Source organism: Vanellus vanellus (assembly GCF_965231255.1).
Source record: "Vanellus vanellus genome assembly, chromosome: 8".
NCBI classification, from domain to species: Eukaryota; Metazoa; Chordata; class Aves; order Charadriiformes; family Charadriidae; genus Vanellus; species Vanellus vanellus.
Window position 1 is genome coordinate 7,148,784 of NC_138913.1, and position 15,562 is coordinate 7,164,345.

At 43.3% G+C, this 15,562-nt stretch overlaps 1 protein-coding gene across 1 annotated transcript in view; it reads right to left on the bottom strand.

The window, feature by feature from the left end:
* SPATA16 (spermatogenesis associated 16) overlaps positions 1 to 15,562 on the bottom strand; it is a gene marked incomplete at both ends in the record, with an annotated part of 81,548 nt that overhangs the window by 13,677 nt on the left and 52,309 nt on the right. The window contains 4 exon segments of the mRNA XM_082487210.1: positions 3,776 to 3,940; positions 11,012 to 11,124; positions 11,364 to 11,510; positions 15,049 to 15,196. Of these exon segments, the coding sequence (XP_082343336.1) occupies positions 3,776 to 3,940; positions 11,012 to 11,124; positions 11,364 to 11,510; positions 15,049 to 15,196 (573 nt within the window).

The window sequence follows — 15,562 nt, forward strand, 5'->3', positions numbered from 1 at the left end:
ACACTTGCAAATGTTTTGGTTGTTCTTAATCCAGTAATAGAGCGACGAGGGTCGGATCCAGGCTGTCCTCCATGAGCAGCCTCTAGCATCCATGTTTAGGGCCAAACTGGGAGAAACTTGTGCTTAATACCTGTGATATCGGTGTGCTCTATCAGGTCTATTAAAAGATTTTTAGCTGGTTAAAGTGAACTCAAACAATAGTTTTTGGTGTCTCTTCCCAAATTCGTCACTCATTACGGGTCTGTATAGACTGGTCAGTATAAGCCTAAGCGTTCGTGGAGAAACTGTCTCTTCTTTCTGTACCTAGACGGGCAGCAGGCTAATATGAGTACTAAAGGTGATGAAACTTAAAACAATAGTGTTTAGGTTCATCTGCGCAAGATATAAAAATGCTGCCTTGAGGTTCAAGGAGCAGACCTGTATGTCCCCAAGTTTACCTTCACATTCAGGTTTTTGAAGTTAAAATTCTTTGTGTCCCAACACTGGATAAAGGATGCAGGAATCTGCTTTTGAATTTCTAAATAAATTTGCTACGGTTGGTTCCATCCTGCTTTCTCTGTGCTTGTGCAGCCATTAAGTTGAACCTTATTGCTCCAAACTTTTGATGAAAGCTTTTATTTTTTTTTAAGTCATGCATCAGCGTTCATGAAAAACAAAACTGCAAATTTCTGCCTCTGACTTTAATGCAAAAAGAGCTGAGAACCTGTCAGGAAATTTCCGTCAGAATACTTTTATGACAGATAATCTCCTTCTATGAATCCAGAATAGGCACAGCCCAGAGATTAAGGGTATTAAGGGCAGAACGGGCAAAGCACAGGACCTGCGTCAAACCCGGCAGAGGAGGAAGGGGTCAGGGGAAGGGGAGGATTTGTGCATCGCTTTTCTTGGAGTGATTCTCTCTGAAGAACGGGCCGAACAGCAGCCGCCGGGGCAGCAGGGACCAGGACGTCACCCTGCCGCCCCTGAGGGGCCGCTCCGACAGCCCGACCAGGCTGGAGACTTCACTGCTTTGGGCAAGAAGTTGAAACAAGAAAACTTTCCAATTACAGTTTCACTGATACTGATACAGCCCCGTGAAAAGCGCCCAGTGTGAGCTCTGGTTTTAATTTTTACCACCCAAAGTTTTTCACCAGCTCTGCTGGCAGACAAAATGTGCATGCCACAGGAGCGGACAGTTGGCAAATCACAGTAATTCTCCCACAGCTGATCTTTTTTGGAAAATCCCCTCCAAGGAAAAAAGCTACATTTAAAAAAATATCTTGTCCTCATTTGGTTTTAAATCAAAATAGATTTCTGCTTTTTTAACAAGCTTTCATCTTGATTTATGATGTACAAATATGGTGACATTGAAACCATCAACTTTGGAAAGACTTTTGTCGGGGTTTTTCCCCACTTATATTCAACTGTCCAAGCTAACTGAAATCTTTATTTTCCCAGGGTCTATGAATAAATGCTGATCTAAAACGGCCTCAGTTGAGGGTCTCTGTGCCATAGATTAGGACTCTATATATTTAGTTACAGGAAGACATTTACACAGCAGAGTTTATATCTGAAACGCCTTTGGGATCCTTGCTGTAGCAGTGCAAACTGCACTATTATAAATTCGGTGTGTTTTAAGCTTTATACAATTTATACTGCATGTGATAATAAACATTTGGCATCTTTAGCATTTTCTAACTCACACAATTTAACTGCCTTCCTTGGTCATAAAGCCTTATCTCAGGTTTACCAATGTAAAGTTAGAATGACCTCTGCGGAGTTACTTTAAATTTTTATTAGTACAAGTGAGATTAGAATTGGCCAGCTCAGTTTTTTTCATGGAAGAATTTAGATATCTCTTAGAAATGTTGGTGAAGAACGAGGAGCACACGGAGTCAGCACGGGTGCTGTGATTCGGACCCCGTGGACATGGAGGGGCTGCCTCTGTCAGCACTGGGAGCCGCTGAATCACACCAGTGCAGCCCAGTCCCGCAAATGTTTCATCCTGCCTGGACCCCGGTGAAATGAGGAGGATGACGGGTAGGCTGAGCAAATGAGGATCTTTCACTCGCTCCCTGGATGGTTCGGACGTGCAGACCCAACACTGGGCAGCAATGTTCTGTGCTTGACGTGGTGGGGAAACGGTCCCTACCGGTGTGAGAGAAGCCGGTGCCATGCGGGCTGGTGCCGCCGGGAAAGGCAAAGCCCATTAATCACTCCCTGGTGAAGCCACTCGGCAAGTTCTTGCTTGCGGTCTTGTGCATTAACGCTGCAGTGCCTAAAGTTTACTGAAATATTCTAGCTACCAAGCATCCCAGCCTCCATTTGCACACACAGACTACAGTTATATTTTACAGCAGGGTGACAGGACAAAGAAAAAGAAATGAATGCTGAATTAATACATTTAAATGCTCTGGACAGGGTAGCCGGTAGAGATTTTCTGCCTTTATTCTTTTAAAGATCGTTTTTACCTTGGGCTCAGTAAACAAAGCATATGTATTTTGTTGAAAGATTTACAATCTGTCACTTAAATCTCCCAGCACGGGCCCTGGTTCTGCCCAGTCCTACCCCTAAGAGACTGAAGACCTTTGTCTTGGGTGGCCTACAGCCTCCCCCAAAAAGCTTTCCAGGGAGGTCAGGCTCATGATTACTACACGAGAAGATACAGGCAACAGCGTAATAGCCTGTGCCTAACGTGTGATGTACCGAAAATATTGTACCCTGGAGAAAAAGCCATCACTGAAATATGTACCAATAACTCCAGACCCTTTAGTCAGCCTTCAAACGTGGGCCCGCTGAAGTTTAACACGAGAGAGCTTTGCATCAAAAGGAGAACGCCTTTTAATAACACAGTTTCTTTGCAATGTCGTTTCCCCTTATCTCGAGCCCAGACTTCAAAGTCTGGCAACCACCTCCTGCAGTTGCAGGCCGCTGCTCGTCTTCCCTAAAGCAAGCTGCTGTGAAGCTTTAATTCTACAGAGCTTAGGAGCTTTGCGGGGCTGCAAACAAATGTCAAGGGACTGGCTTTGGGAAAACCAAGAGCTTTTAGCGAACCCAAGTTGGATCAGCAAAATTGGACTGCATTTAAATGCAGGGTCTGCGGGGGGACTTTTTTTTTTTTTTTTTTTTTTTTCCTTTTTGCTAGAATGAAAACGCTGAAAATTTGCATGTGCGTGAGCTCCCTCCCTCCTTCCTTCCCCCATCAGAAAACCCGACAGCCTCGTGGAATAATAACCATAGAGTACTCTCTGATCGCAGGGTATCGATAAGCCGTGAATGACTCCAGTCTTGCAACAGCCCTGCTGGCATCTGCCCTCACATGGCAAAGGGAAAACAAAAGTGTAGCAGGTAACGGGGTTTACTGGGAGACGGGGGGCAAGCTGTGGATGGAGCCAGGCAAGAAAATCTTCTCTCTCCTTTCCCCTCTCCTCAGCTTTAACTAGATTTGGCCTGTTTTTGCCGCAGGTGCCTCCTGGTGTTCGAGATCTTACAGTAGCACGATCTGAATAATTGCAATCATTTTCCCAGACTGATTTGGGGAGGTTTGGGGGAAAAGAAGAGGTTTTAAAAATATGCCTACAGATGAGTCATGCTGGTTCTATAAAAGTCATCCTTGCAGGTGATTAGCACCTCCTCTGGCAAGGCACTGCGGTAGGATTTTAAAACCGTTTCAGGGTCTGCACATTCGAAAAAATGACTTCTAGAGCAAATTGCAGCGCAGTGCTCTGCCCCAGCCCTTCCCTCCCTGGCTCCCTGCCTCTAACGGCCAAAACAAGTATCAGCAAGAAATACGTACCAGTTTGGCATCCTGCTTGCTGATGTCCTGCAGGTAGGGAAGGGTTGCTAGCTCAGCCATCGCTTGATTAATCACTTGGGACTGTTCCTCGACTCTCTGCAGACGGCCGAGGAGGCTGGCGTAATGCAACTTCTCTATCCCACGTGAACACGCACAGAGTCTGTCCTGTTTTCCCGGCAAAAGCAAGCAGGTTAGAGGAGAGTCGCAGAAAACGCACTTATCCTCTGCGTCCTGTGCCTTGAGGCTTATCAGCATATATATTTGTGCTGGTAATACTATAAGCAATGTGGCATCCAGCACCTTTAAGATAATGCTGCTGACAATCTTTATAGAGGGGGAAAAAAAAGGAAAAAAAAAGACTTTCTTTCCACAATCTCTCTAGGAGTACTAGAAAAATAAATATGTAGTCATGATATGTGTGAAAGGGAGACAGGAGATAACAAACATGAATGCAATCTTCTCATTTGGAAATGGCTTTTCCGTAATCCCCGCTGTTAAATATTATCTGACTTTTACGGATTGCTTTTAAAGTTTCCGTGAAGAGGTTGAGAATACCGTGCAGTGTGTCAGCTTACGGTTTGTTTGCAGACTAGGAAAATCCATAGTTTTCAAATATGTAACCTTGAGGGGCTAAAACCTGCAGAGGTGGTCTCTGATCCTCCAGGCAGCCAGGCACATGGTAAATTTTAAGCATGTGAATACAGAAACTCAGCCAAGTGCTTGCATAAAACCTCAGCACCTGCTGAAGTGTTTGATGGATGGCAGCCTTACCACCATATTTTCAAAAGTATTCTGATGCCAAAAATGCAAATAAGCACCCTACTGAGATTTTCAAAAGCAATTTGGCCTAGATTCTCGACGAGATGTAGCCATTGCATATCTGAACGCTCAGCCCTTCCGAGTGAAATTTCCATTCATCTAATCAGCGTTTTGAACGTATTTAAGTGCCTGAAATTCCAAGAATTGGCATCAATTTTCAAAACCACTTCCAGTATTTTTAGCAGACCTTTGTTCTGGCAGCGGCATGCTGATGCTGCCATTTACATACGCTTCCAGGTAGGTGATTTTAAATCCAATCGCATATTGAACAGGGTGAATGGAAAGTTTTGAATGACATTTATTGTTCAGTAAGTGTTGTCCCGTTTTTAAAATTGACTTCTCTTGGCAACCAGTCTTGATCTTTTGGTCTGATCTTGATCCTGGTTTTGCAGAAACTTGCGCTAGGCAAGGACCAAGTGTTATCAAAATGACTATCAACATAGTTCTTGTGTCAAGTCTAAGAATTTAATAACAATGTTGTTCTTGCTTTCTATATGTCTTGCAAGACTAATAATGGAAAAAAGCTTAGCTTTCTTTTAACTCTAGAAAAATACAAACAATGCCGATATAGTTAATTTCACCCCTTTTAATACCATACCTAATAGAATTGTGAAAGAGTACAAAATAAAAGATGATGCATTGGAGGCCAATGGCAGGAACGCGGTCCTAATCTGGGAGCTCCAGATCGGAGAGCAACCGAAAAAGAAAGAGCTGAGCCAATGAACTGGTATTTCCATTAGCTGAAGGAGAGAATCAGGCGCTGTACAGGGAAGAGGAGCTCTGGTCAGCAGTTCTCTGGAGTACTGCAGATAGCTCCAGTCAGCTGTGTTTGGAGAGGTTAATTTAAACCCGAGCATCATGGAGCAGAGAAGCCAGCACGGTAGGAGATACCTCATTTGAGAGAAGTGTGGTTTGATTAGTCTATTAATGAAAATGCCAAGAGCTTATTATTCTTCTCAATAAACATAATGCAGGGCTAAATTCCAAAGAGAGCAAACATCTGAAAAGGGAAGGAGAGATAAAAGACAACGATAACAGAAGGACCATTGTGTATAAATAGGTTCAAATAAGACTGGGACAGCAATTAAGCTTCTTCTAATTCAGGTTGAAGGTCTGCAGTGTGTTTCGGCAAGGGTAGAAAAGGCAGAAAGCCTAAGTAGTCCTAAGATGGGTTTTACTCAATTTACGAATAGAATATTATGTGACACAAAGGTGTATAATAGAAGGCGACTTGACTTGAGGAGTCAGGAGAGCCCTTCAAGGCCTACCTTCTCATGAACTTCTTTTGACCCACCTCTGAGAAGGGAGACCGGGACAACCTTCTTACAAACTATTTTTATCGCTTGAAGAGTCCTTTTCTGAGGACCTGACCTAGTATTAGTAGGAGACATCAGCAAGAAAAAAGATTTCTGTGATCTCTGGTATGTGAAATTGTAAGTCTGACACACTCTAGTTAGCATGGCACTAAAGCGAGGAGCAAAATGGGGCCCCACGTCCACCTGATCATCGGTGTTTGAAAGCCAGATAGCTGTGTCCTCAGGTAGAACCGTCTGCATTAAAATAAGGAGAAGCAATCAGTTAATGAGAGAGAAAGAGAGCTTTTATCAACATGAAATAGTCTCACAACGTTTTAGATGCAGCAAAAGGTTTTTTCCTGCTATTCTTGAAATCCGCCCAAAACCTTTTTGTGTAAGCGCTAAGAAATGAGTATATTGAGTCATCAGCTAAGAAAGCAGGTAAAAATCCTCTCTTATCATGCTGTGTCTGTTGGGGGCTTCTTCAATGATTAAGAAAGTAAAGGCAAAAAGAAAACAATTTTTTCTCTGCTTGACTCTCCAGAAAAATATGAGAGCATGCCACGTAGCTATGGGAAACAAATTGGGCATCTGTGCCAACATGCACTCTGTGGACATAGCAATGCTATTTAAGTTTATACTAGGTTGGAAGTAAATAAATAAATAACTGACAGCGGGCTTTTTTTGAAGGGATTAGAGGAGGTTGAACATTGTCAGAGGTGGTGTTTCAGCAACAATGAAAAATGCAGAAAGAGAAAGTAAATAACTGCCGCTGGCAGGAGAAAAAAATTCCACGGGGAGCTGAACCACATGATGAGAATTACATGAAGTATAGCAGAATTCAAGGGGCTACTAAGCTGCAGTAAAAAACATAATAAAGCGGCCAAGCAATCAGATGAAGATGAAACCAGCTAAGGTGGGCACAGTGAAGGTTAAGTAAAGAGCAAACTTAACTGGAGACTTCAGTGGAACAGAGTTGGCTCTTTTAACAAGGAGAAGAGATACACATTTGAGGAGTCAGGTCGCAAAGGAACCAACAAGTGCTGTGGGTGGGGTGGCAGTTGCATCCTGTGCAGTAACATATGAAGACAATAAATGATTAAATTATGATGCTGTTACTTTCTAGATGGGCCTTACCCCTATTGTCTGGTATTCCAAGGAGAATTTAAAGGACAAAAGTGAAAAATAGCAACTGATGGACTTTCTCTTGAGGACTATATTCTTAATGGGCAGCCTCGCCTCAGGCGGGGGTCCTTCCGAGACAGTTTTCCCCAGAAAACTTTGTGCTGCATGAACTTCCTTTCAGAAAAAAAAAAAAAAAAGGGGGGGGGGGGTGTTTATCCCCAGAGGTACCTTTGAAGACCTTCCTTCTAGGAGAGAAGTAAGGTCCTGATGCTTGAGGATCAGCCCTGGGACATTTTCATTCCCCTGACCTCGGGATGAAAAAGCACCTACAAAAAGCAGATCAGCCTGTTCTGGATGGAGCTTACCTGCTGCTGCTAAATACCCAGCACTAAAAACCAAAGCAAAGATAGGACGGGTTTTCATTGCAAAAAGGAGCTGGAGAGCATGTGAGAGGAGTGACTCATGTGTCCTTTCATGTATTGAGAATTTTGGGATGATGCCCCCACTTTTTGCTTTTCTCTATGCTCAAGAAAGGAGTCATCCCTTATGCCAATTCTATTTATAAATAAAGTTTAATTGCTGAGTGCTAGGAATGCTAAAGAAAAAGCAAAGCAAAGTGGCTGGTCAGCCTGGATTTAAAGCAGGATCTGTCATACCCAATACGTGCGGCATGCTTAACCATCAGCTCTAAGAGCACCGCTTTGCAAAAGTCTGGAATGCCCCCCAGTAGTTCTTTTCTATTGCAGAGTCTTTACCGCTACTTTTCAGCTCAAAATCTGAATGAAGTTATGCCTTGCAAGCAGCTCTGTAGTGTATTGCAATAACAAGCGGAAAAAATCCATCACAATGTTTCTTTAATACCCTTGGTATCCTCCAGAAAATGTGTATGCTGAAATCTGTATGTGGTAAACGCTTTCCCTCTACTGAAAAAATAGACAACAGAACAGTGAGGTCTGTAAATGTATGCACCACGCTGTGAATCATATGGTAGGTTTTGTTCACCTTTATATTATGAGCAGTCTAATAAGCCCCTCTGGCCACCGTTTCTCCTGTTAAATAGCATCATGTGCCATTGACACGGGACTGCAGCAGGAGAAAGGCAAACTTGGTGTGTACAAAGCAGCAGCAATTACCCCGGTGAAACCACTTGATAGAATCACCACTTGTCAGTGATGGTAATCTTGATTGGAATAGGAGTGGCTGAAGGCCTGAGTGATATATATCTTTCAAGGCACGTACAATAACCTTTGTGCCATGGTACGTATTTCTGGGTTTATGGCATTTCCCCACCAGCGGCAGACGATGCTGCGTGGGGACCAGACTGCGACATCCTCTCCCAAACGCCTCTTGCTTTACAATACACAAATGTCCCCTTGATTTAAATGGGACTGGCCGTTCTTTATGAAGAGGGGGGGTGGGGGCAATGGAAAACGCTCTGCTCTTTTTAACCTTTAACTTCATGTCTTGCCAACAGTGGTGCGTGTATAAATCATATAATTAACTCCAGGTTGTGAAGCTGCAAAACTGATGTGGCAGAATTGACTTATATTAAACGTTACCATGGCTTAATTAACTCTGCTTTAGCGCTGAGATGTTTTTGTCAAAAAAAATCTGATTAGGACAAGCATTTTAGATTCTACATTTGTGTCTGCAAATGAAGAGGGCAGAAAGGAATGTTTGTTCTATTAAAAACAAATATATTCTTTTATCTTCTTAAAGTAAGTTGTAAAGCTAGAGTCTGTATCTGAAGGTTGTCTTCCAGAAGTTTTTAATTTAGTTTGTGCGTGATGGAAATGCGATGGAATCATCTTTCTAGATTGAAGAGAATTTTGGAATACTTTCAAGGAAGCAAAAGTGGCCAAATCTCTGCCAGGCCCATAAAGAGATTTTAATCACCAGTAGCAGAGAAGTTCTGGCTCTGTGCCTATCTGTATTATCAAGTATAATTGGCTTTGTCATTTGCTCTTAGGGTCAGAGGTCCTGTCTTGCCCGCATCACTCAATGCTTTGAAAACTGAAGGGAAAGTGAATATGTTTCCACCGGTAACGGATGCGGAATTAGCAGCTGTTCGTTCTAACTCGGTGATAATTTCTTCTGCCTTGGGGCTTTCCTCCTCTCCGTTAAAGCTCCCATACTGCCCCCCTGGTGGCTGGTTATAAATCTACGGAACCGGGGTTCAGAGCTGCTATCCCGTTCCCACTGCTGCTGGAGGTGGCTTTTGGGCAGACCTTGCCCGAACTGGGGGGACACTGTGCTGACCTCCATAGAAAAAAAAAAGGCACGTGCGCTGCTGACTTCAGTGGTGCTGGGAATCCAGCCTGTATTTTCGGGAGCCCTCTTCTGTTTCAGCAAGAATATTTGAATGTATGAGGTGAGGTCTAGAGCTGGTAGAACGTATTATTCTGTAGGAGCAGTGTGAATTCATACAGCTAGTGGGGACCGCCCTGAGCAATCCTAACACACCACTCGGCTTTCATCTCTCACATGATCAGTTTGGTTCCTTTTCCCTGTACCCTGGGTACCAGCTACCACCTATCTCTGCTTGAACCACGGGGGCCTCTTCCTCCAAATTCATTTACAGAATAGGATAGTTATAGAATGCTTTCAAAGTTTTTTCTCTTCCGGATACTATTTAGAGACTAAATAAATAGAGGAATCTCACCTCCAAAAGCTCGATGTTATATACAACGAGAGAATTGGGTGGTCAGATATTTTTTTTTTTAAAATTGGAGTTTTACTAGGGCTTTCAGAAGGACCAGGGCTTTATCCTGTATCCAGCACCCAACCCACTGCCTCTTTACACTTCTAGCTTCTTAAACGTTGGAAGCGCAACGCACACAGCAGTAACAGATATTTCGCTTTCCCACAGATGCCACATCTATTAGCCCGCACATCAGTAACTTGGGCTCGTGGTCATGCGAAGCCAACAGCACGTGGCTTCAGGAAAGAACTGGAAAGAAGCAGCTGTGCGTTTCCTTGGGGACGTCTGCTCTCAGCCCGCTCCACCTGCCTCACACCGGCGCGGATGCTTTATGGGCGCCCAATTTGGCGAAGCACTAAGCACCTTTACCTCCCACTAAGCACAGGAGTTCAAGCACTTACTGTTGTTTCAGCAGCTGCTCTCCGAGAGTAAAGGAGATATAGCTTCCCCAAATATCAAGCTAATGCTTCTTCCTTGCTAGGGGTTGCTAAGTAGCGGGTTTTGTCAGATAGATACCTCCTATCTGGTATCAAAACCTAAGAATATAAATCCTGTGATTTGCTAAGACACCCCCGAAGAGGAAATGGCTCTGATTCCTTCAACATATAGAAAACTAAAAAACTGCTATTGCTAGGGAAAAAGCGTTAACATTAGCATTTAGAATCTGGGGAGGAGAGGCTTCTTCCACTTATTTTCAGGAGAATAATTTAAGAATTGCATTAAAACAGTCTAGTCTACATGCAAATTTGATTTTTGACCTTTTGTGCTAATCAAAAGCCATGGTGCTAAAAAGCTGTGTACATTATTGCGGAAAGTATGGAGTAGAATTAACTAATATACCTTCAATATGGTCGTAACAGATTTGAAGGATGTTTCACACACTTCACTACGTAGGGATCAGGATCTAAATCACTAGAAATGCTTCAAGTAGCAATTATTAACTCTTGATGGCGATCCTGGTGGTATGTGTAGTATACTATGGGTATTAAATGTAGCGAGCGGTTTTGGTGGTTGTGTGAAGTAGGGATATAATATAATAGGCCATAAGGACTTGAGAAAATTGCATGCAAAGTGATTTTAAATAAACTGGTTACACTGTTAAATAACTAGGGCTACTCTTTAAAAGTATTTAAACCCCAACTGAACTCTGTTCCTAATGCAATTCACCGAGAATTTCTGGACTCAGGAGGAGCATTTGCAGAATGAATTACCCACCAAAAAGCATAGGTCGTTCACACACACACAGGCTTCTGCTGCCACACACTCTACACACCAGAAAGTGAATTTTATACTCACAGTTAATTTGGTGCTTCTTATAAAATCCATTACTGGCACAATCTTTTTCCCAGTGTTATCCCAATATCTTTTTGTTTCTTCCATCGTGAGAGGAGTGAAAGGCGCTTTCCGGTCTGGGAAATGAAATCACAAAACCATATACTGTGTTTATTCATATACGTTTTCCATAGAGGATCTAGCACGATGACGGGTAAACTGGAGGAGGAGAGGGGAGGACGGGGAGAGCTGTCAGGACAGTCAGGGCTGCCGGCACAGAGAAATGGGTCCCGAGAAACCCCCCGACCCCCCTCATTTAGCGAAGATCACGGAGGTCACCCCTGAGCTACCCCAGCTATTAAGCAAGTTGGCGTACCTGAAAAGATTGGCAGTTTTCTACTTGACCACCTTTCCAAGGTTTTTCCAATATGTTTGCTTCTGAAACCCAGAGTCAGTAAGTAGTGCTGGGGGGGCAGGGACGGCCCCTCAGCCGTCTGCGGCAAGATGTGAAGTCCGTGAGGATCTGGAATATGGAAACGAATATAATTTCCAATGTCATATTTCTTTTCAGTTGCAAGAGAAGGGTTTGGTTTTCTTTTTCTTTTTCTTTTTTTTTTTTCTTGGAGGAAAAAATAGGAAATCTAAGAAGGACTGAAATGTAATCCAGAAAGCTTGCCAAAACAAAGGTGACCAAACCAACCCATCCAGCCACAGCTGGGTTTTGAAATTCCAGACTTTGCAAACTTTTGCATCAACAGCTTAAATTCTGCTGATGCACAAGAAAAAACACATTCTTCCCTTTTACGCACTTTTCAATGCTGATCATCCGACGCGTTAATAACTCGACACTTCAGTAACACAGCATCCCGATCTTTTATCTGCAAAAGAAGCTGTTTTGCTGTCCCCTGAATTCATGAGGTTTGATTTCCTACAGATTTCTGCTTTTACCATCTCCGCCACCGTAATCCCAGGCTTCCTCAATGTCCTTTCTGATCCCCCCCAGCCGGCACATGACAGTCTGTGCCGTGTCCTGTCCAGAGTTTGTGACTGCTGCTGCCAAAACCCCATGTATCAGCTGAGTCGGTCTGCCCTGACCTCGGCGAGGACAGATGCTCAGAGCAATGGTACAAACCACCTTTCCTTAGGGAACCAGACCAGTCCTTGCCTCCCTCCCCTTCCCCTGCGAAAAATAAACCGAGATTGAATGTCAGTGTCACTTTTCACACAGGAGTGCTCTGTTTTCGGTCAGCTCTGCTTTTAAGACGCCAGGCTGTGCGGTCACAGTGACAAATGGAGAATCCCACTCAGAGCTCTCTGGACGTACCCCTATATAAATCAAAGCGAGCGGACCTGATGTTTCCCTTGCAGCATGTTCTGCTTCTGATGGATTCTCAATTTTGCAACAAACTGCATTGTGCACTCGGATTTAAATGTGTATCTGCTATTTTTCCTCGGCAATAAGGAAAACTTTGAAATCAATTCAGTCCTTACACGCTAGCAGAACTTGGACTAAAATTGGACGGCTGATTGTTACAGAATAGGAGGGTTATTTAAAATAACATGTTCGTGAGACATCTGGCATTTCACACCCACTGTTAAAATGGGGTTTATCTCATATTTTTAACTTCACCTATGTGAGATACAGACCTGCAGGTTGAATGCTCAGTCGTACCGCACTGACAATGAGCTAAACTTGCTGCTCATGACGGCTTTTTTGGTAAGCAGTGTGGTTTTAAGTCAGATCTGGATGGATAAGTTGAGAAAACCCTACTGCTTCGGTTGACTTCAGCTAACGCTGTTGTGAGTTATCTCAGCATCGAGTCTAGGAAAGGAGCTGCATCTGCCCTGAGAGGGTTTCCAGGACAGAAAGGCGGGAGGTCGGGAGAGGTCCCACCTGCCCAAGACCTCTCACACCATTGCACTCTCGAAACCCCGATACCCATATTGTTTTTTCTTGGCTACCTATCCCACTTAATTCCTAGAAACTTCAGTGATCCCAGAACCTGCACTCAGAGAAATCTGTGTAAAATTGAGCCATGCCTTTTAACCAATAGATTTTTGTAAACAAACACATTTGAGGGCAGAACTGGATCTATTCAGTCTGTTTTATAATTGACTAAAGTACTATAGGACTGGGATCTTTTATCCCTCTCCTTTTTTTTTTTTGCTTCTTCCTTTTCCTTATTGGGAGGAGTAAGAAAATGATAGGTGACGCTTTCGGAGTCATTCAGTGATTTATGAACACAAAGTGCTTTTCAGCGCAACGCTTGCACGCATTGCTCCTGGAAGTCTCATCCTTGCTGTATATTTAGGGGCTTATGTGAAATAAGAATTTATCTTTTTAAAAATTAGATTCAGGGAGTTTTATTTTATGCTCCTTTTAATGCCAATACTTTTGTTCCTGGAAATTCTCCACAAGTAAATGGTAGTGTCCCGGTTCCGGCAGGGATGGGGTTAATTTCCCCAAGGAGTCGGCAGGGGAGGCAGTATTCCATCCCACGTGACCCATGCCCGGCTATAAGAGGCGCTAGCCGGGGCGAGGGAGGCAGTCGCCACTCGGGGGTGGGCTGTGGCGCTGCAGGTCTGGGCGCTGCGGTACTGTAATCGCGTTCTTACATTCCTTTACCGGTGTTATTGTTTTTCTTTCTTCTTCCCTTTGGCTGTTCTGTTAAATTATAATATTTCAACCCACGAGTTTTGCCCTTTTCTACCCATTTTTCCCACGGCTGTGGGAGTCGAGCGAGCGGCTGCGTGGGTCTTTGTTGCTGGCTGAGGCCAAACCACGAGAGGTAGACAGGGATTTTTACAGCCTCCAAGATAGGTAAGTGCCCATTTTCCCTCTTCAAACAACCCCAAAGCTACTGCCAGAAACCCACTACACAGGTGGTCTGCAACTTGCGAAACATGATCTAGTTTATTCTGGTTCCCTAAAGCAAAACAAAAATGAAGGAAACAAGTTTACTTGTGTTAAATATTTGCACAGTTTTGTGGTAAACACTTGGTTTCCTAATTCCTATTTGTGTTTTTCAAATAGATTTTCTTTTCCTCCCCCAAAGCACAACGTGTATGCTTTAGGAAGCCTTATTTGCCTGCAGAGCGCTGGGGCTCGGTGGCGCTGCGAGGACCAAGCCATCATCCCTGACCTGGGTGTAGCTCTCACCGGGAGTGGGCAGCATCTCAGCCTTTCGGACCACCCTGCTGGAAGTGGCAGTGAGAAGTAAGCTACACGTTTTGTTTCTGTGATGAAGATAGAGGCTTTCCAGAATTTGACCTGAGAAATGTACTTTTCCCTTTATGTTTCTCAATCACCAACTGAAAGCCAAGCGTTATCAGGGTCAACTATGTCCCAAGTCACACGGTTAATGATAGCAAGAAATGCCTTTTATCCCCCTGTCTCTCTTTTGCCAAAAAGTCATGCTCTTGCCTTTTGAAATAAGGCTGTGATCGCTAGAATTTAAGTGTCTCTTCACTCCAGGAGATGCTACTTGAGTTCACTGCATTGGGAGATGACAATGTGTTCTGCAAAGCCCTTGTTCATTCTGGATCCTACTTGTCCTTCAACAGGCTGAAGGAAACCTGGCTATCTATTCCCGCCCCTGCAGCTGAGATGCTCTCAAAGGTGGCGGTCAGTCCACTAGTGCTTGTAGAAGGGACGATATTTTTGGAAAGTGAAGACCCCACGGCAGGGATGACCATCGGTGACCGATGGAAATCCACAGAGATGGGAATGAACCTGGGTCTCACTGTCGCCACAATACACTGCAAATCTACCTTTGAACAAAAGATTAGTGGCAATAATGAAATTCAACAACTGAAACATGAGGCTTCATGGATAAAAGTCATCTTTATGGGGATTTGCAGTGTAAAGTCTGTGCTTCGCCTAAGTACTGATTTGATTACCTAAATCATGTACAATCATAGAGCAAATCTCAGAAGTTAATTTCCCCCCCAGGAAGCGCAGAAATGTAAAGGCTCATACTCCAGACTCTCAAACTCTTTTTGTCAGCCACACACAGACAAAGAGTATACAGTGCTTAAGAGCATGTGAAATCTACTCTTACCTGTATATATGTGCTGCGTGTAATCAGGGTGCTTTTTAGCAAACACGTCCTCTATCTTGCTTTTTTTGTCAGCCTTGACTTCTGTCACAAATGGTGTGTACATAACAGAAAAAGATTCTTCTCTAGTGATGGCTTCTTCAATCATAGCCTAAAAAAGGCAGAGAAATGCTATGTTTCATGTCGGTTAACGGCTAGTTAAAAAAAAAAAAAAAGAAAAATAATTACTTTCACAGATGATATTTTCCTTTTAATAATTGCACAGTCATGCAAAGATAACATATTTTGGTCTTGAATATTAATTAGAGGGGAATTTAAATTAGTTCCAGAAAACACTGCCTATCTATACTCAGAAAATCAATTTAATGGAGAAGGAACATTTGTAAACAGTTTTCAGTGCAGCGAGCCTATGTCTTCAATGAGGAGAGAAGTATTAGATAAATTATCTTTTAGATGAAAAGAAAAAGTGATTCCATGCTCTCTGAAGGTCACATCTTTCATCTGAGGGTTTATTCAG